Consider the following 21910-nt stretch of genomic DNA (forward strand, 5'->3'; position numbering starts at 1 on the left):
TATTTGTGTATAATAATTATATTAAATTATATAATTATAATAAAATGTATTATTTTATTTATTTTAATTTATTTGTCAAAATCTATTTGATTTATTTTCTCTTTTTTTTTTTAAATATTATTTTTCAATTTATTCGTTACTTTTTTTTTATATTTATTTTTATTCAATTTCTAATTGCCTTAAAATATATTATTGTAGTAATTATTAATTTAATAATTGTGAAAAATATTTATTACTAATTAATTATATTTAAATATTTTAAAAAATGATTTTTAAAAATAGGATGAAAATAAAGAAATTACAGGGATAATGTGTGGTAAAAGGATTTTTTTTATAGTAGAAATATATATATATATATAATAAATAAAATAAAACACATTTGTTATCTTCGTCATCGTCATTCTCAACAAATAATTATTATTAATTTGTGTATAAGTCAATTAATAGAAAAATTTTCACATAAGTTGTTGTTGTTCTTTTTTTTTGTTTTCATTTTCTTTTTTTTTTGTTTTTTTTTTTTCAACAAAGTTCGTACAACTTATTTGTTCAATACAACGTGAACGCACATACGCGCATCCATGCATATACATATACACGTCATCATCATACACACTAAACAACAAAGATAAAATTTTAAGGATAACGTAACATTATCATTAAATCGTCACTCATCAATTTTTACATTGCACAACGTTATGCAATATTATTTAACAATAATAATAATAATAATAATAATTAATAGTAATAATAATGGTAACATTAATATTATAATAATAATAATAATAATAATGATAATAATAATAAAGACTGGTTAACAATTAAGATTGATCTCGAGATCAAATCTCATATTTTATTATTTTCATAAAATATTCATTTTATTATTTGTCCTTGATACTTATGAGAAAGAAAAGATAATTAAAAAATAATAAAATGGTGATTTTCATTAACATACAAAAGAAATAATGTTTGTGCATTTGAAAAGAAATAATAGGAAATAAGAGAAAAAAATAATACTAAACAACGATTAATCTTTTTAAATATGACAATAATTTGTTCACAATCTTAAAAGAATATTCACATTTTTAATAAACATTATTCAACTATGACAATTAACATATTATGCGAGTAAATTATTTTCTGATTTATTTTTATTTTTATCCATATATATATATTTGTATATAATTTTTTTTCTTTTTTTATACATATAAATATATACACTCACATATACATAGGATTGTTTTCATTCATAGGAGATTTATTTATTTATAAATTGGAGTTTTTTTTTTTATTTATTTATTGGGTTTTCATTAATCGTCATCATCATTATCATTATCATCTTGTACATATGTATGCATGTATGTATTTATTTCACATACAAACATGAGTATTACTATACATATATATATATATTTTATTTTATTTTATTAAATTTTTTTTCTATTTTTCTTTTTATTGTACTCATTAATTAATTAATTATACGAGTACACACAGTTTTAAGTATTAATAATACTAATTAGCGAGTAAATATCGTGGTCCTTCTGTTTTTAAATATTTTTTTTCTTTTTTTTTTTTTTCTTTTTTTAATCTTTTTTTCTTTTTATCAAAATACAATTCCAAGTGATTATTTCGAACAATTTATTTACCAATAAAAAAAAAACTATCATATGTTCGTTATTTATTATTTATAATATAATATCATTTGATTGATAATGAAATCATATATATATATATATTGGAATTATAAATTGTTACAATTTTTGCAAAAGAAAAAAATTATCATATGGAATTATACTTTCTTTTTTTTTTTGTGGTTTTTTAAAGAATTAATTCTAAATTCTATTTTTTTTTTTTTCTTTTCTTTTCTCTGTGATATGAGAAAAATTATCTATAAGTATGTATGTACACACGCATATATATATATAACAAGTATATATTTACAAAGATGGAGAAACCAAAGATGGTGGTTGAAAAAATAAAAAATAAAAGGAAAGTAGAGAAAGAGAGAGAGGAAGATATATTCGAAAGTTTTATGGTTTTCTCGAACAGGATACTTTCTATGTTTCTCATAAAATATATTTTTAAAAAAACCTACAAAAATACATTTATGTATATATGTATATATAAATCTTTCTTTCTTTTTCTCTCTCTCTCTTTCTCTCTCTCTCTTTCTTTTTATTTTTCTATTTTCATATATTTTTCTTAGTATTGGTTTCGATGTTTTTATCATAAAAATTGTACATACATACATACATTTTACTATAGTCTACATATGACACACGCATACGTATCTCAACTTTTACAACACGTATACATTGTTTCTTGCATTTTTTTAATTTTTTTTTTTTTTTTTTTTTTTTTTTTTAATTATTTGTTTAGTTATCTTTATCATGATGCATTATTGCAACGCCTTGTAATAAATCGTCGATCGAGAATCGATATTTCAATTTAAACGATCTTCTTCTTTTCTGTTTTTTTTTTTTTATTTTCTTATGTGTTTTGTTATAATAATTAAATTAAAAAGCAAAAAAAAATAACAGGTAGATTATACGAGAAAAATAATTATTTAATGTTTGTGGATCTTTTTAAACATTCATTAATATAATCAGGACTTAAAAATCATTTTAATTATTATCCATTAATATAATAATGATTTAAAAATCATTTTTAATTATTCATTAATATAATAACGATTTAAAAATCATTTTTAATTATTCATTAATATAATAATGATTTAAAAATCATTTTTAATTATTCATTAATATAATTCATGATTTATATATTTAAAAGTCATTTTAAAATATTTTTAATATTATTCATGATTTAAAAATCATTTTTAAATATTCATTAATATTAATCATGATATAAAAATCATTTTAATTATTATTCATTTCCCGAAATCATACTAATTGATTTTAATACATATATTAAACATATTTTAATCACCCATCAAACTATGCATAATATTTTATGTACCATTTATAATTAAACATATATAATGATATAATATATTTATTCAATTAAATGAAATATCTCAATCAGTATGTTGATTATAATTAAACGTAAATATATAATTTAGAAAATAAAAAGAATAAAAAAAAAACCATTATGATTAGAATGAAATTCATAAAAAAAAAAAAAAGGAAATTTCTAATAATCAGTAATCAAACTATATGCATAATTGTATGTATACTAATCTGATAACTTCAATATATTATATCTAATTACCCCAATATCAACTTGACCCATTCTACCCCATATGTATACATTATACATCCACATACGTACACATACGTATATATGCAATGCATTCGTTTATATATAACGCCCAGATACAAACACACGTAAACACACACGTGTATTTATGCAATGCATTCGTTTATATATACTCAAATACATACACAAATATTCGTGTACATATGTACGTGTGTATATGTTTATACATAGAAACACACATGTGCAATAGACGTTTAGTGATATAGATATACATCGAAATAGAACGAAATACGAGCTCGAATAAATTCATTTACACTTGGACTCTCCGAAGCAAACCAAACCGACTTACCGGTTTCGATTTACGATAGTTAACGAAATCCATCTATCTATCTATCTATCCCCTATTCCTACCTTTCTCTAACCCTCTATGGTGGTTTGAGCTAATCCCTTAACTATCGACACTTGAAAACGTACGTCACTTTAACACTCAAAAGTAAACTTAAAGGTGTTGCTACAATTATTTTCCTATGATTTCTTTTGATAGTATTTTCAAACCTATCTGTTCAAAATTTGGTTTAATAAAGTTGGTTAAATATTAACAAAATAAAATAAAAGAAAGAAAGATAGAAATGAAATTTGGTAAGGGAGGGATGGGTTTTAAATGTTTGACGTTAGGATGTTTCCTTTAAAAAAAAAAAAAAAAGCATAATTTGTTAATTAAATGAAATAATAAAAATAATATGTAATTTATTTAGGGTTTAATCGTAATCGAATACTTTTATGAATGATAATTTTTTTCATTAATAGTAGTAGTATGTGTTATATTTTGTATATTATTTAATATAAGATAATATATTATACCTTCACATATATAATATATAATATCATAATATATATTGTGATAATTGTTGATTTATTTATTAATTTATTTAATTTAAATTATTTGAAATTAAATTTATAAAAAAAAAATTAAATTTTTAATTTATTTATTTATTTATTTTTGATTTTTAATTTTTTTTTTTTTAACTAAATTTAAAATTAAATTTAACTTATTTATTAACTTAATTACCAACCTAATATATATATATTATACATTCATGATATTTATATTATAATATGTGAATAATATAATATATTATTATATATTATCATATATATATATGAAAGTGTGTAAAAGATATATAAACAATTTGACGAATGAAATTTTTGTCCGTGTTTCGACAAAGCGTAAGGGAAAGATAAAGGGACAATTCGCGTTGGCCTAAGGCGATGGGGGTTGCAATTTAGGTTAGACGGCTCGTCGAACACAAAGGTAGTGAAATCCTCGTAGAAATCGGTGCTCTCTCTCTCAATTCTGTTCTACTACTACTACTACTACTACTATAAACCTTCTTTACCACCCTTATTCACCCTTTAACCTAAGCCAAACTCATTCGGCATGCGCAGCACGGATTGAACGTCGAACGAAGACAATAACTATTAGCAAACTTAGTAACGAACTTGGAGTGTTGAGTGCTTTACCTGGCAGAAGCTAATGTAAACTATGACAGAATCGACAGAATCAAGTCTCTTCTCTCTATCTCACATGTTAATACTTCATGGTCCCTATATACATTTTCTCTATGGGATTTCCTCGAATTTACATCACTCGATTATATCTATCACATTTCAACAGAATACTATATGAAATTGTTTTTTTTTTTTTTTAATCTCATATGTGTTTCTTCTTATTCTTCTTTTTCATTCTTCTTTTTCATTCTGTTATTTGTTTCTTTACTTAATTTATTTATTTATTTTTGAATTATTTCATTTTATTTATGAATTTTTATTATATACTTTCTCTATGGGGTTTCGTGAATTTTCTTCACTCGATTATTTATCATTATTGTTATTGAATACTTTTGTAAATTTATTTTGTAATTAATTTTAAATTATTTCATTTTATTTATGGATTTTTATTATATACTTTTTCTTATGGAATTTCGTGAATTTTCTTCACTCGCAATTATCTATTATCTTACAATTAAACTGAATCATGTATTAAATTGTTTTCAATCATACATTTTTTCTTCTTCTTCTTCTTCTTCTTCTTCTTCTTCTTCATTTTATTATTTATTTGTTAATTAATTTTGAATTATTTCATTTTATATTTATGTGTTTTTATTATACACTTTCTCTATGGGATCTCGTGAATTTTTTTTTCAATTAATTATCAATCATTACAAATCGTATTTTTATAATTATTTAATTATTTGTTATTTGGAATATTTTCACGTGAAATTTTTAATTGGTCAACTTGAATTTTTTTATTTTTTTTTATTTTTCCATGCTAGCACCACCCCCCCTCCCATCATTTAAACTTTAGTTTTTAAATTTTAATAGATCAATTTTGATTAAATCAAATTATCTATCATGTCGTATAATTAATATCATAAAATATTAGTTATCCTTCGAATATGTAATTATCTGTAAGAGAAAGAGAGAGAGAGAATGAATAAAATGAACGTGGTTTTCAATAACATTCTCATAAATTTTGTCGATTGTTCATTAAATTTTGATGATTATTAAAAAAAAAAAATAATAATAATATTTAAATATTTTTGAATTATTTAAGACTAATAGATCAAATGAATATTAAATCGTAATAAAAAATTGAATATAATAATATCTTGACATTGTAAATACATTTTGAAAATAAGTAAGGTGGGCAACAAGCTATTATTATTTCAATGAAATTCGTATTGTAATTATTAACTTGTGTTATTGTTATTATTGAAAATCCTAAGAAAACTTGACGAGTAAACTTCTCGTTGTTCAATACTGTTTTATCAAAACACACTGTATATAATATATATATATATAACTTTCTTTTTCTTATAAATGATTAAAGATAAATTAAAAGAAGAAGAAGAAGAAAGAAATATGCATAATATTGTTTCATATAAATGATTAAAATTATTGTTTAATAAGATTTAAAAAAAAAAAACTTTAGAACAACATTAGAAATAAACTTGAAGAAGAAGAAGAAAGAAACGTGCATAATATTGTTTTATATTAATTAATAATTATTGTCTCTAATAATATTTTTAAAAGAACTTTGAAACAACATTAGAAATAAACTCGAATTTTGTAGGATTTAATTAAAAATAAATTTATAAAATAAACGTTTCCATATTTTCTTATCAATTAATATAAATCTTATACATGCATCATATTTCTAAGAAAAAATAATTGCAATGTTCGTTATTGTTTAAAAAAAAAAATTAATAATAACAATTGCAATCAAAGTAGATCGATAAATAAAAAATACGATTCTCTAAATCGACGATTTCCATTGTTTTCTGATTGTAAATTGGCGTGTTTCCTCTTAAAATCTAATAACAAAAAGATCTTTTAAGAAATAAAAAAAAAAATAAAATAAAATAAAAAGATCGTAATGTTTTTATAAATTATTAATTGTAGATAAACGAACAAAAACGATTTATCAGTTTTATTCTTCGATTCGAGATCTATAATAGATACACGATCGATAAAATAGGTCTCTTTTTTTTTCTTTTCGTCATCACACAGCACTACACAACACAACACAACACAACAACATCAACAAACAATTATTATAATTATTTTAATAATATTTAATTAAGAAGAGAACAAAGAACAAACGCGATATGAATTAAATCGTCACGGATTGCACGCAAATAAAGCGGCCAGCCGCTGTTATCGAAAAATGAAAAGAAAAAAGTAAGAAAGAAAAGAAAAAGAAAAAGAAAGGAGAAAGCAAAAAATAAAAAAAATAAAAATATATATATATATATATAGATATATATTTAGTTTCATTTTGTTTGTATGTATGTTCGTAAAAAAACAATAAATTCTTGGTAACTTCTTTTAACAAACACACACACAACTTTTTATTATTTCATATATATATATATATATATATCTTTTTTTTATTTCTTTGAACAAAAATAATTTTTAGGGGTGGTGTTGGTGGTGGTGGTGGGGTGAATGTAAAACTTCTTCTCGTTCCTGCGAGGAAGTCAACAGTCAAATAATTTTATTTTTGTCTTTTATGTATTTTGTTCTTTCAATTTTGTATCAAACTCGTATCATCTTCTTGTTTAACCCATTACCTGTCATAATACGAAATTGCAAAAATAAAATTAAATTAACTGTATAACAATATTCATATTAACCAACATAGAACTATTATTGCAACAAATATTTCTTTTTTATATATTTAAATATAGAAATTATTTGATATCGTCAATTATTGATTGAAAATAAAATAGAGAAAATGTTGAAATAATTTCTTTTGTATGATTTTAACGAATTTGCATTTTGCATTTTGAAGTTGCAATTGCAGTTCCAGTTATTACAAGAATTTTGCATGTTGCAGTTACAGTTATTAAAAGAATTTTGCATTTGGAAGTTGCAGTGATTAAAAAAAAAAAAAAAAAAAACAATTTGAATATGCATCCCTAAAAAAAGGCTATAGGCGAGTAATGGGTTAAGATGGGGGTTGGAAAAAATAAAAAATATAAAAGAAACCCCATCTCTTAAACTCTCTTAAAACTCAAATCACCACGTCAATGTTATCATAATGTTTAATAATTTTGTTCAAATCTTTTTCCTTTTGTATTGATCAAAATTCATTATTCATCATTATCATTATCATCATCATCATCATCTTCTTCTTCTTTCTTTTTGTTTGACTTCTTTTTCTGATCTTGGAAGAACATTTTTCCTGTGATCGTCACAGGAACGACATTGGAATCCGATAAGAAGAAGAAGAAGAAGAAGACCTCGACAAAGAAGATCAGGATGATAACAACCACCAATAGGACGAAGTAATGGAGAAATAGTAGTAGTAGTAATAGTAATAGTAATAGTATAGTAAGATGTGTTGGTGGTGGATGAGAAAAAGTTGAAAGTGGTTTGATCATGAGATAAAAAAGGAGGAATATAAGGGCTACAGAAGTGGAGTGGGTTCAGGTGTAGGTGTCGGGGGTTGAGGGTGGAAGGTTCGAATGTTTGTTCATCGATGAAAACGACCACCACCACAACCAACACCACCACCAGCAGGTAGTGGTAGTAGTGGTGGTTGTCAGGATGATGAAACTAAGACGAACTTGAGATCGAAGGGATAAAGGGCTGACATTTCTTCTTGGCTACGCGACTATGTCCATGTCCGAGGAAGAATTCGAAGTGGTTGCCGTCAAACTACCTAACGTATCCTCGTCTGGTAAACCATGATGACAAGCAACTGCTGCAGGTGGACTCAATGGTGGTAAATGTGGGGAGGACAACATTGGATCACCACCATGAACCGGACAACTAGTGTCGTCCTCCATGAGATCCTCAAATTGTGACATACTCAATGATGGTGGTGGTGGTGCTGTTGTTGTTGTCTCTTCAGTTACGAGATCTGGAATCTGAATATTAAACAAATGAATTTTAGTGTTAGGAATTTTTGTAAGGAATGGTAATAATAATAAATGATCTAATTGTAAGGGAAAATATTACATTTAGGAAAGTTATATGATTTATTTTATTCGGTTATTAATTGATTATTAATATGTGTATTATATGTTATATACAAATACATATATAAACAAATGAAATAACCAAATTATAATCAATTATTAATTTCATTTAAAATAATATGAGTTTATATTATAGTAATTTCATTTAATTCGTGGTATTTTTTATTTTTTTTTAAATTATATGCACACCCATATAATTATGCAAGTGGTGTAATTGTAAATCAAAATTAAATTTAAAAAAAAATACTGTGAGTTTATATTGGTTATTTCATTTAGTTCGTGGTTTTTTTTATTTTGTTTTTTAAATTATATCTACCAATATAAATTTATAAAAATGTACTAATTTTAGTACTAATTCTAACTCAAAATTAAATTTAAAATAATAATATGAGTTTGTATTAATTATTTAATATTTTACTTAATTCTTACAATTAATATCAAATCCTAAATTTATTAATAACACTCGTAATTTTTAATTTAACAATTTATATGATAGTTCATAACATATATGAAACCATGTAAAATATTTTGTTAAAAGAATCAAACAAATGATAGAAAAATAATGATAAATGATTAACCAATGAAATTATTTATTAAAACGTATTTTATATTTGATATTATTTTTATCTTTTGATCTTTTTAGACTATCTTCTTATGTTATAAAATATTTAAAATAATCTTTATTTTCGTGTCTATTATTTATATATAAAAAAAAAAGTCGGAAGAAAATTCAACGTAAAATCAAAAGAGAAACTTCTACGATGCACCACACATACGTATGTGTATATATGTATACGTAACTTTGAAGTATACACAGTCGAAACGTTATCAATGTTTAAATTTCTAAGTTAAGAGAACGAAGGGAAACCGTCAGTATAAAGTAAGTACACTTACAATATGGAACAAAACTTTATCTCGTGTAATAATTCAAACTTAACTTTTCCTTACCACTAAACCATCTCGTCGCTTTTAATGCATTTTATCAAGCCAACGCGTTATCATACCTAACTTTGACAAGAAACCTTTTTATTATCATCATTTTTCTCATTAACTGACAAATCAAAAAATATAATACAATTTTTGTTTCGTTATTATTATTATTATTATTATTATTATTCAAAAACAATTTTAAAGAACAAAGAAAAAAAATTCCAATTGGAATTTCATTTAGATAATTATTTTTCTTTTTTTAATGATTTCATTATTATAATTATAATTATTATTATATTTAAATGATAATTATAATTTAATTCTAAATTATATACTTTTATTTTTTTTTTTTTTTCGTTAGATTAATTCAAAAATATTTTAAGGAACGAATCAAAAAAGAAAAAAAATTCCAATTGTAATTTTGGTAGAAAAATTATTTTGTTTGTTTGTTCAAAATGACTTTTTTTTTTATTATAATTATAATTAAAATGATATTTAAATTAAAATTATAATTTAATTATAAATTATATATTTTTGTTTTGTTCTTCTTTTTTTTTTTTGTTGTTGTTGTTGTTCTATTAATTCTAAAATATTTTAAGGAAGGAACACAAAAATTCCAATTGGAATTTCATTTAGAAAATTATTTTTTTTTTTTAATGATTTCTCTATTATAATTAAATTATATATGTAATTATATTATAATATTTATATATGTGTGTTTCTTCAATTTTATTTATTGTATTGTATAACAATATTCTTTAATATTATTTATAGAATATTATTGGTATTACAACAATATTATACATAATTATATAAATAATATAAATTATATATAATTAACATTGAAAATGATATATAATTAAATTATAAATGATATATATATATATATAATTAAATAAAATATTGTACTATTAATCGTTGTAATAATTATTAACAATCATGATCACACATCGTTAGAATAGGAATTGTTCTAATGTTCACAGTTAGAGTTTGTAATCATATCACGAAAGGAAGTACCCGTACTATTACTATAACGTGGTTTAACCATATCTCTAAGACAGTAATTCAAATGGTGTAAGTTTTGGTAGAATCTCTGGTAAGATATCAGGCTCGTCGTCGTCAAACATCTTAAAGATGGTCCAGCATATTCTAACATGAGTAAGAAAGATAGATAGATAGATAGATAGGTAGATAGATAGATAGATAGATAGAATTATATTCAACTATTTAATAGAAATTTATGTTAGACCATTTAAATTTGAAATATTGTTACATTAATATCAATTGAAAATTTGATAGATAATTGTTAATATATATATCTTTTTTTAAAATTAATCAAATTATTTATTTATTAGTTATCATATAAAAAATATTTATAAAAAATTCATTAATTCATTTATTTTATATATAAAACATGTAACAATAACAATAATATATGATTAATAACATGATAAACAAATTGAATAGTTGAATGAAAATGTGGAAGATAATTGTTAAAGTAATTTAAAAAAAAAAATTCATTAATTCATTTATTGTACATAATATGAATTATAACGTGATAAATAAATTCATTACTTGATTTTATACAATATTATTATTATTACTTTTTTTTTTAATTTGTAATAAGAAGTGTTTTAATTACAGTTTAAAAATATTATTTTTCTATTTAAATTTTCAATCTTTTTTTTGTTTTATCTTTTTTTTTATTTTTTTGTCAATCAAAATTATTTGTTATAATATCAATAATATTCTATGATATAAAAATAATTGAAGAAACACACACATATATAGATTTGTAATTTATCTCTTGCGTGGGCGTGTACGATGTTATTACCTGATAACGTTTGTAACTTTATTTTGACTAAATATTAACTATTTTAAATATCTTTTAAAAAATATTTTCTGTCAATATTAAATATAATCATTAAAAAAATAACAAAGAATAAAAAATAAACTTTTTTTGTATTTGTTTGGTTTTCTTTTCGTAATTTTCGTAATTAAATAATTATGAATTAAATATAAATAAATGTTACTTTCAAAAAAATATAAATTACAATTATTAATTTAAAACATTGTAATATTTGATATAAATTGAATAAATAATATTACAAAATAAATAAATAAAATTATATATATATATTAATATAAAATTAAGTATTAATTAAATTATAATTTATTATTATTATTATTATTTATTATTATTTTTTATTATTATTAATTTAATTATATATATATATATATATATATATATATATATATATATATATATATATATATATATATATATTTGTGTATAAGTATATTAATCAATATTAATTAATTTAATATATAATACACGATATATATATATATTTAATAAATAAAATAATAAAATAATAGTAAAATAATTCACATTTATTTATACGCAAATTAACATTGTTTTTATCATAACTTTCTATCTTATATATATTTTTATTTTTTTTTTTTTTAATTTTTTATTCGAACAATTTCCCTTTCTTGTCCCATGTCAAATACTTTGACAGTCCTTTTTTTGATATAGAAAATAAATAAAAAAAAAAAAAACTAACCACGGTATAACTGTTACATTACTCGAATAGGAAAGTTACATTTTGGTTACGTAAGTTAAAAAAGAAACTAAAATTCACTTTTTCAAATGAATGCTAAGACGAATAATAAAACTGTGTTATTTAGATCACGTAAGAAACAGATGTAAAATTATGATGAAATCGAATTGATTAACAATGACAGACGTGTTTTTTTTTTTTTTTTTTTTTTTTTTTTATTTGGATCAAGGATCCAAATGGAATGGAATAGTGTTACGTTCTTAAATAATATTATCTATTTATACTATTACGGTGTAATATTCAAAGTAACAGAATTCGTTTGTGTACTATCAGCTGTTAAAGTATGAATGGTTAAAAACATTTTCTTCTTTTTATTATACAGAAGTTTGTTTGCTGAGTGATTGTCAGAAAGACAATAATTATCAAGATAAGAAATATTAAATATTACAAACACGCGAAAGCATTATTTTACATTTGAATAAATAAATATTCATTGATTATCAAATATTTAGAAAATTGTAAAAGTACAAAACAAAGGGATATGTTTAATATTTATTTCAAATATGATTTTGTAAGTTTGCAATTAAGGAAAAAAAATAAATAAATAATTTTTTATAGATTCATATTTTTAAATAATAGGAAATTTTGTGTTAATAATGGGTCAAGGTTTAGTTAAAAAAATATTATTATAATAAATCAAACATAATGTAACATATTGAATAGATGAAAATGTAGAATTTCATTAGGAATGTTTAATTTACAAATATTTATAGGAAGAAAAATATAAAATAAATAAATTTGATGACTGCATTGACAAAAGATCAACAGTTATTTTTAAAAAATATTTTATAATTGTAAACATTATGGTTTTATCATACAACAAATAATAAAAATTATATTTAATTAAGTTTACTTACTTAAACTATAGTATGTAAGTTAACTTATAGTTATATAATTTATATAATTATATATAATATAATTAACTATAAATTAACTTACACAGTTACTATATTTTGTATAATATTATTAATTATTATTAATTATTTAAATTTTAATAAAATTAAATAAAAATAAAAATAAATACAAATGTTAATAAAAAATTAATTTTAAATATATCTCATGTATCATCAATGTTATCAAAATAAATCAAATAGAAATTTACAAATGATACGAGATATATTTAACGAACCAATAAACAAAATTATTAAACCATAATGCAATTGTAAATTGACCAATGAGCTTGAGTGATAAATTTGAAACGTTTATTTCAGATCGTTTGTTATTTGCAATCATTGAAATGAAATAATTCATACAAACGCTATTCTAAAAAAAAAAAAAAAAAAAAAACATTTATACGTACATATATATATATATACATTGTAAATTAACAAAGAAAGGGTTCCACTCACGTGTACCTTTCGTTGCTCGAGCTTACTCCTTGGAAAAGGGTTGAGTATGCTGCCAGACGTAGATGCCCAATTGAAATCGGAAACTGGAAGTCCGTGTGCCTTGGCTTGTAATTCCAATTCTTGCACGCGTAATAATAAACGACGATTTTGATGTTCCAATTGTTTATGCCTCAATTCATTTTGTTTCATTCTGGTCAGTTCATTTTTCAATAATTTAATATACTCCACGGATGATTTTAATATCGTTCCTTTGTTTGGCCTAACGTCCCTTACTATTTCGTAATAACTAAAACAAATTCAAAAAAGAAATAAAAAATACATAATTAATATGAAATTATTTTTTAAATAACAAATAATAATAATAATAATAATAATAATAATAATATTGTTATAAAATTAAATAAAAAAAGAATCTGTGAAGAAGAAGAAGAAGAAGAAGAAGAAAAATACAAGCAGGTTTTTACGAGTTTCAAACTTTTAACTCAACGAACAATACATTTCTTTATTTTTAATTTGTTTATTGTTTGTTAATATAACTTTAAAAATTATTATTAAAAAAATGCAAGTAAAATTCAAAATAAAAAAAAAAATACATCTAAAGATTTTGATAATACGAATGTTTGTAAACTAACTGCAATTTGTAACTGTGTTAATAGTACAGTTAGCAAATGTACGTGCGTATGTTCTACTCGTATACGTGTGTACGTGTGTATTATGTTTGTATGTTTGCATGTATATGTGTATGTATCAACTTTCAATTGGAATTTCGAGTTCCTTTTCTGCGTGTGAAGCAATTTCTAAATGAAAGCGACATTATACGACTATGTCTTCTTCTTCTTCTTCTTCTTCATAGTTGGACTAGTAGTAATAGTAGTAGTAGTAGTAGTAGTATATGTAATAGTTGTCGTTTTGAAGAAGAAGAAGAAGAAGAAGAAGAAGCTTGTAGCACACAAAAGTCACTTTACAGTTTCAACTTAAGATTTGAAGCACGCACAAATTGAAATTCAATCGCGACTCCTTGACTCGAAACGAAACGAAACGAAACGAAATGAAACGAAATGAAACGAAACTATTACTTTTTGACTGCAAACTAGAAAAGAATCCGGATACCAAAGGTTTATTCAATTTTATTTTAAATATTATTATTAATATTGGCCTAATAGTTTAACCAATTTTTTCGTCCACATCCTTTATTTTCTTTTTTTGATAATTTTTTTTTTTTCTGTGTGATTACAGTATAGTTAGTATATTTTGTTAATTATAGTGTGCAATAATATGATATTAATTAGCAAGGATATATTATCAAATTGTTTTTTACATATGTAAAAATAATTGGTTGTATAACACAAATGTTAAATTGTTTATATATATATATTTTTTTTTTAAATTTTTTTTTGAGAGGGTGGAGGTTTAAAGATTGCATAAAGGTTGTTAAAAACTTTGTTGAATAGTTTTTAAATTAATACTAATATAAATATTTTATATTTGACATAATATAATACAACATTTTTATTATATATATAATAATAATAATAATAATAATAATAATAATAATAATAATAATAATAATAATATTCTATTATATTATATTAATATAATATTATTTTATCAATGAAACTAATAAATTAAATCAACCTATACTTCATCTACGAAGTATAATAAAATTTATAATATTATAAAAAAGAAAAAAACAAACAAACAAACAAAAACAAAAATACAATTTCAAAATACAAACACACGTAGTAAAAATGGCATCTCATTTGATGTAAAAAAAAAAAAAACAAACAAACAAACAAACAAATTTTGCACACAAAGAAAAAGGAAAAAAAAATGAAACATTTTATTCGTTCAGTCTGATCCTCTCGTTCATTTGTTGCATTTGTTGCATTTGTTTATTTTTATTTGTATTTTTTTCTTCTTTTTGTTTATTTAAAAAAGTAGAACGGACGAACGATGTGTTAAAAAAAAAAAAAAAAAAAAAAAAGAAAAGGACGTTGATTTACGACAGCATCTTCTCATCGATTTGTCTGCTAAAATCTGCCTACCCCTTTTACTCCAATTCCTCACCCACCTCACCCCCGCATCCCTTTTCCAACCCTCTTTTCCCATGAGAACGACAGGAGAAGAGCCTATTATGAGTCGACATTCATCATCACGTCGATCGTTCACATATACACATAGCATGTGTCTCTCATACTAAATCCTTCGAAGGAAAAAGACTAAAAAAAAAAGAAGAAAAAAAACATTAAAAAAAAAAAAAAACTAAAAAAGAAAGTAAACGATAATACCGTTCGATCTTGGTTCAACGTGAATTTGAAAAATCAAATGAATTTTTTTATTTTTTGTTTTTTGTATTGTTTTGTTTTTAAAATAGAAACACCGTGTTTGTAACTTAAAACTTGAATAACAATTTTTACACGTGCATGTATGATGGACAATCATGAAAAATATATATATATATATATTTGAACTTTGTAATAGTTTTGGTTAATAATTTTTTTAGAATTATATATATTTAATTTTAATTATATATATATATAGAAAATTATATATTTAGTTTGAACCTTTGAACGATTATTTTGGGTTATTGTTTTGGAATAATAACAAAATTTATAATTATATTTATAATATAATTAATATTATTAATTTTAATTGTTATTAATTACTATTATTATTAATTATATATATAATTATTATAATTATTATTATTAATTTTAATTATTATAGTAATAATTTTATAATTTATATAATATAATATAATTAATATAATTTTTATAATATTATATAATTATAATTATAATTATAGCATATTTTTTATAATTTATATTAATCTTTCATAATTCATTAAAGTAATTATTTATTAATCTTTATAAATAATTTTATAATTTATTTTTATAATTGATATACATAAAAATTGTAATGAATTATTTCTGATTTGAAATATACTTTAGCAGGTACAACATTTAAATGAAATAAAATAGGAGTATTCTTTTTTGTTCTTTTTATTTTTTTATTTTTTTTTTTTCGAGTAAAACACCTAACTTAAGAAACTAGATCAAAGGTTACCGAAAAATAGGGGAAAAAAAGAAGAATATTTACTTGCATCTGATATCTCCACGCTTTGCCACTTAGCAGTTTCGAGTAATAAACCGCTAACATGACCGTGGTTTTATTAACGAGAAGATGCTAACGTTTCAACGAAGTCACTGCTGACATCAATATGAAAATTGAATAACCAAAAAAAAGTAAAAAACAAGGAAAAAAGTTGAAAAGATAAGTAGATATGTAAAGAAGACATTAAAATTGACGAGTATGTTTTAAACAGGTATATAATCAGAAGTAGGATAATCAGAAATGAAATAAAATATTTTACGAATAGGTATTGAAAGCTTTTGAAACCCTCTTTCAATAGTTAATTTAATAATATAATAATTATAAATAATAATTATAATTTAATAATTATAATTTAATAATTATAAATTTTTCTATTATCAATGCAAAACTATTTCTATTAATTTATTTCCAACCGTAATAAGATTTCATAAAACTTTAAAACACGACATTGTTTATATAACAAACTGTTACTTGTTAAAATAATAAAATTACGTTTGAACAGATAGACTTAAAAATGAAAAGAAAAAATAATAATAAATATCAAATATAATAATTAATGTTATATAGAATATAATATAGAAAAATAATAAAGATAATAAAAATAATACAATTACGTGTAATAGATTAAATAAATTTATCAATGAAACGAAGTATCAATTTTGTAAATAAAATTAAAAAAAAAAAAAAAAGTAATAATCAAACAATTTGATAAATCTGTACGAATTTGTTTATAAAAGAAAAATGTTAAAAAAAAATTCTTTTTCAAATATGATTAAGCTTATTTTTCAATAGACAATTTATAGAGATTATTTTTAAATGTAAATTTTCTATTTACATAAATCATCAAATGATATATGAAACATTTTGACCAATGACGTAATAAACTTATATAAACTATATACATAGTTTAGAATTAATATTATTAGTAACGTGGTTAGTTTAGCAAAGATATGACGTTCTTACTAACACACAAAAGGGAGTAACAAAATATAACTAAAACTGGCCAGAAACTTTGTCATCGTCTTGTTAAGCTCGTTGTCGTGTGCAAGCTTCACTTCAACCTTTCTTATGAATCACAATAATAATAATAATAATAATAATAATAATAATATTAATAATAATAATAATTGTTTTCTTCTCTCTATCTATCTACCTATCTATCTATCTATCTTTCAGTATGTGTTTCTTAGGATAACTAGAAGTAGAACTAGAAGTAGAAGAAGTTTCGGGTTGTCTTGATAATTCATAGTTGCATTTCACGACTTGGTAGCATAACTGAGGTCACAAAACGATGTCCACAATATAACAAAAAAAAAAAAAAACTCATTTAAAATATTGAAAAATAATTCTAAATATTCTTTCATCTCAATTTATCCATTTTGTTCATTCAATTTTACTTTATTCTTTACTATATTTAATTTTGAATAAAAATATTTCATAAGTTTACTCGTATATTCAATTATTCATACTTCATTTTACATATCCTTTTTTTTATCAATTATTATTATTATTATTATTATAATTATTTTAGTTGATTGGACTCAAAATTATTATTTATCATTTCTCAATCTTCTTTTATTTATTAATATCAATCAATATACACATTTGTAAATATTATCAAGCTATGATTTTTCATTTTCTTTTTTTTTTTTATTAAAAAAAAAAAAAAAAGAACAAAAAACAAAATAGGAAAAAAATGATAGCTCACGATTCGTTAGGAGAGACGATCTAATTGCCGTTTTTAGTGAACAACTCGTGAAAGCTACGTTTAATCGAGCATGTAAAAAGTTACGACAGCTGTTACATGCTCAAAAGCTTCTTTTTATACGTGTGTTATATACATATATATATTTATATTTAGATTTATAATATACATAAATATATATGTATAATGAATCTCAAATTAATAAGAAAACTTGAATAATTAACATTTCTCATGTTCATGATCATAATTCAAACATACTCAAATATATTTAGAATAAATTTTCCAAATAAAATATTCTGAATACTGAAAAATTAAAAAACAAGCACACACACACACACACAAACACACAGACATTATAATCATTTAATTATTACAAAAATGAAAAATGAACATATTGAACATAAAAGAAAAAAAAGAAATCCTGTTCTACATACTAAAAAAATTCAAAAAAAAAAAAAAAGACACACACACATGCATCATCATCATTTCGAACATCTGAATCAAAAAATAAATCCTTTTCTGTGTACTAAAAAATTAAAATAAAAATACACACACATACATTATCATTAATTAATTATTACAAACATGAAATGAACATATCAAACATATAAAAAAAAAAAATCCTAAACAATTTTATTATCATTCTTTCCTCGTAATTCAAATAAATGATGAATAATTATTATTCAAAATAAAATTATGGTTACCAACCAATGATATATAAAATATTTTAAATAAATAATTTGAAAAGGAAACTTTTTTGAAAAATGACGTTGTTTGTGCGATGTAATATAAAAAAGAATGAAAATATTAGTCACAGGTGGGGGGGGGGGTGAGTAGAAAGACACCCCTAACGAAAAAAAAAAAAAGGGAACAGACGAACAGAACAAAAATTAAAAAAGAAGAAGAAGAAAAGAAAGTAAAAAAAAAAAAAAAAATTAATAAAACTAAAAAGGATAAAAAAAGAAGTGTGGGGTGGGTGGAGAGGGGGAATAGTTTTTAAGTTATCCCGATCGTGACAATGACAAATGGATGAGTCGAAGGTCGGATTGATAAATGAAAGGGTAGTTGGCAGACGTTGGCTATTGCATGCAATGGTTGCTCGTTAGTACGTCGATCGTCGGGGCTGCTAGAAAAATAAGAAAATCTTAAATTCCTGTCTGAAACAGGTCACTCGTGCATATTGGATGGACACCATTTTCTTTTTAATTTTAATATTTAATATTTAATATATTATGTATTTTATATTAAATTATTGGGAGACTTAGAAAAAAATTGAGATTTATTATCACGTATGACGTTTTTAATCGTTTATTAAATGAAATGTATGAATGAAATATTTTATGATCAAAAAAAAAATAAATAAATTAAATAAAATTAATTGATATATAGAGTGTGTATAAATTAAATAAAATTAATTTATATATAGAGTGTGTATAAATTAAATTATATTAAATATAATTAATTTAAAGTACTATAATTTTGTATTATTTTTATTTTTTTTATCTTATGCTACTTAGATAGGATCTTTTTTTTTTTAATTACTAAATATATATATATTAGAATAATTATTTTTTTTTATTTTATAATTAAGAAAAATAGAAATTAAATAAAATTAAATTAATTTTAAGTTAGTTAACTATACTATTTTTATTTTATTTTTTATTTTAGTTAGATACGTTTTTATTTTATCTTTTATATATTTTTTACAAATTAATTTTCTATTTTAGAATTGAAAAATATAAATTAAATAAAATTAAATTATAATTTAGAGTGTAGTATAACGATACTTTTTTTTTTCATCTAATGTTAGTTAGATTGGTTTTTTATTTCATTTATTTATATATGTTCGAATAATTATAGTTTTTATATTTTATTTTTTATATTAGTTGAATACGTTTTTTATTTTATTTATTATATATTTTTGAATAATTATTTTTTTTTTTCAATAGAATAATTAAATTAATGAATTATTCCTTGCAATCAATATTACCCTATATATATATAATCAAACTTTTACATTTATTAATTGCATTATCGTATTAATTAAACTATAAATAATAACATATCAATATACCATTAAAATATTACAAAAATTTAAGTTGCAAAAAAAAATAATTGAAATATATTCTATCCTGTGTGTGTGTGTGTGTATAATCACACTTTTGCATTCTTGTCATATCAATCATAATTAAATTATAATTAATAATACATAAATCTAAGTATATGAAAAGATAAAGAAAAAGAAAAACAAATATGTTAAATAATATATAATAAATAATATATATTTTGTAAAAAAAAAATATATATATATATAATTCATAGTTTTGTGCACAGTACACAGAACACAGAACACAGTCAAGTCAGCCCATTTTTCATTTTACATTTTTTATCATCCATTTGAGAAAGAATTGCCATCACCATGAAATATGTGTATATCCCTTCGTTCTTTCTTTCCTTTCTTTTTTTTTTTTCATTTTTCTTTCTCCATCTTTTACTTCTCGTATAATATATATATATATATATATATATATATATATATATATATATATATATATATATATATATATACACGAAAAGAAATAAAGAAAAGAAAAAATAATAAAAAAAAAAAAAAAAACAAACGAGATAGTAGAGAATAGAGAAGGATCAGAGTGAAACAAGCTAGAAAGAATGAAGAAGCGAAAGAGTATCACGAGGTACTCGTATTCGTACTCGTACTGGAAAGGTAAAAAAAAAAAAGGAAAAAAAGAAGAAGAAAAAAGAGAAAATAAAAGAAAAGAGAAAGAAGGATGAACTTCCGGTGAAAGCCTCTCGTCTGGAGCACCTGACCTGGACTAACTCGCAGTAAAAGGTCACGAACAGGAAATAATGACCCGTGAGGACTCGCGAAAAAAAGGGAACTACTACCTTCTGTGCGTACAGTTGAAAGAAGCGCATGAAGAACCATGAAAAGGTGATCAGTGAAAAGAAAAGATAAAAAGGAAGGTAAAGAATTTATATCCTCCCCCCCTCCCCTCCCCTCCCCAAAAAGAAAAGAAAAAGAAAGAACAAAAAATTAAATTAAAAAACCAAATATATAATTTATTACATTTTTTATAGAAATATATATATATATGTGCAGAATTGTTAACATCATCTTAAATATTATATAAGCAAGGATTTTAAAAGAAAAATTACAAAAATAAAAAATATATATATAATAATAATAATAATAATAATAATAATAATAATATAACAAATTAAATTTGCATATAAATGATATCAAATCGAATAATATATTTATTATATATATATAGAAATAATATTTTGGAAGAAATATATTCATAATTGTTAATGTAATCTTAAATATTAAATATGCAAGGATTCTAAAAAAGAATTACTAAAATAAAAAAATTTAATATAAATATAATAGAAGAATATATATATATA

At 21.7% G+C, this 21910-nt stretch overlaps 1 protein-coding gene across 2 annotated transcripts in view; it reads right to left on the minus strand.

The window, feature by feature from the left end:
• Positions 1–312: 312 nt before the first annotated feature.
• Positions 313–21910, minus strand: part of Mitf (transcription factor Mitf) — a 97024-nt gene continuing 75426 nt past the window's right edge. The window contains exons 6-7 of one of the 2 annotated variants that reach the window (XM_015332639.2): positions 13669–13948; positions 313–8648 (exon numbers count right to left, since the gene is read on the minus strand). In XM_015332639.2, the coding sequence (XP_015188125.2) occupies positions 8385–8648; positions 13669–13948 (544 nt within the window). In that variant the 3' untranslated portion in view covers positions 313–8384. Of the gene's footprint in view, positions 8649–13662; positions 13949–21910 lie in introns of both variants that reach the window. The other variant, XM_089178657.1, reaches the window with a different exon arrangement.

Source organism: Polistes dominula, unplaced genomic scaffold (assembly GCF_049000335.1).
Source record: "Polistes dominula isolate Pdom_NZ unplaced genomic scaffold, Pdom_raw_medaka contig_11, whole genome shotgun sequence".
Taxonomy (NCBI): domain Eukaryota; kingdom Metazoa; phylum Arthropoda; class Insecta; order Hymenoptera; family Vespidae; genus Polistes; species Polistes dominula.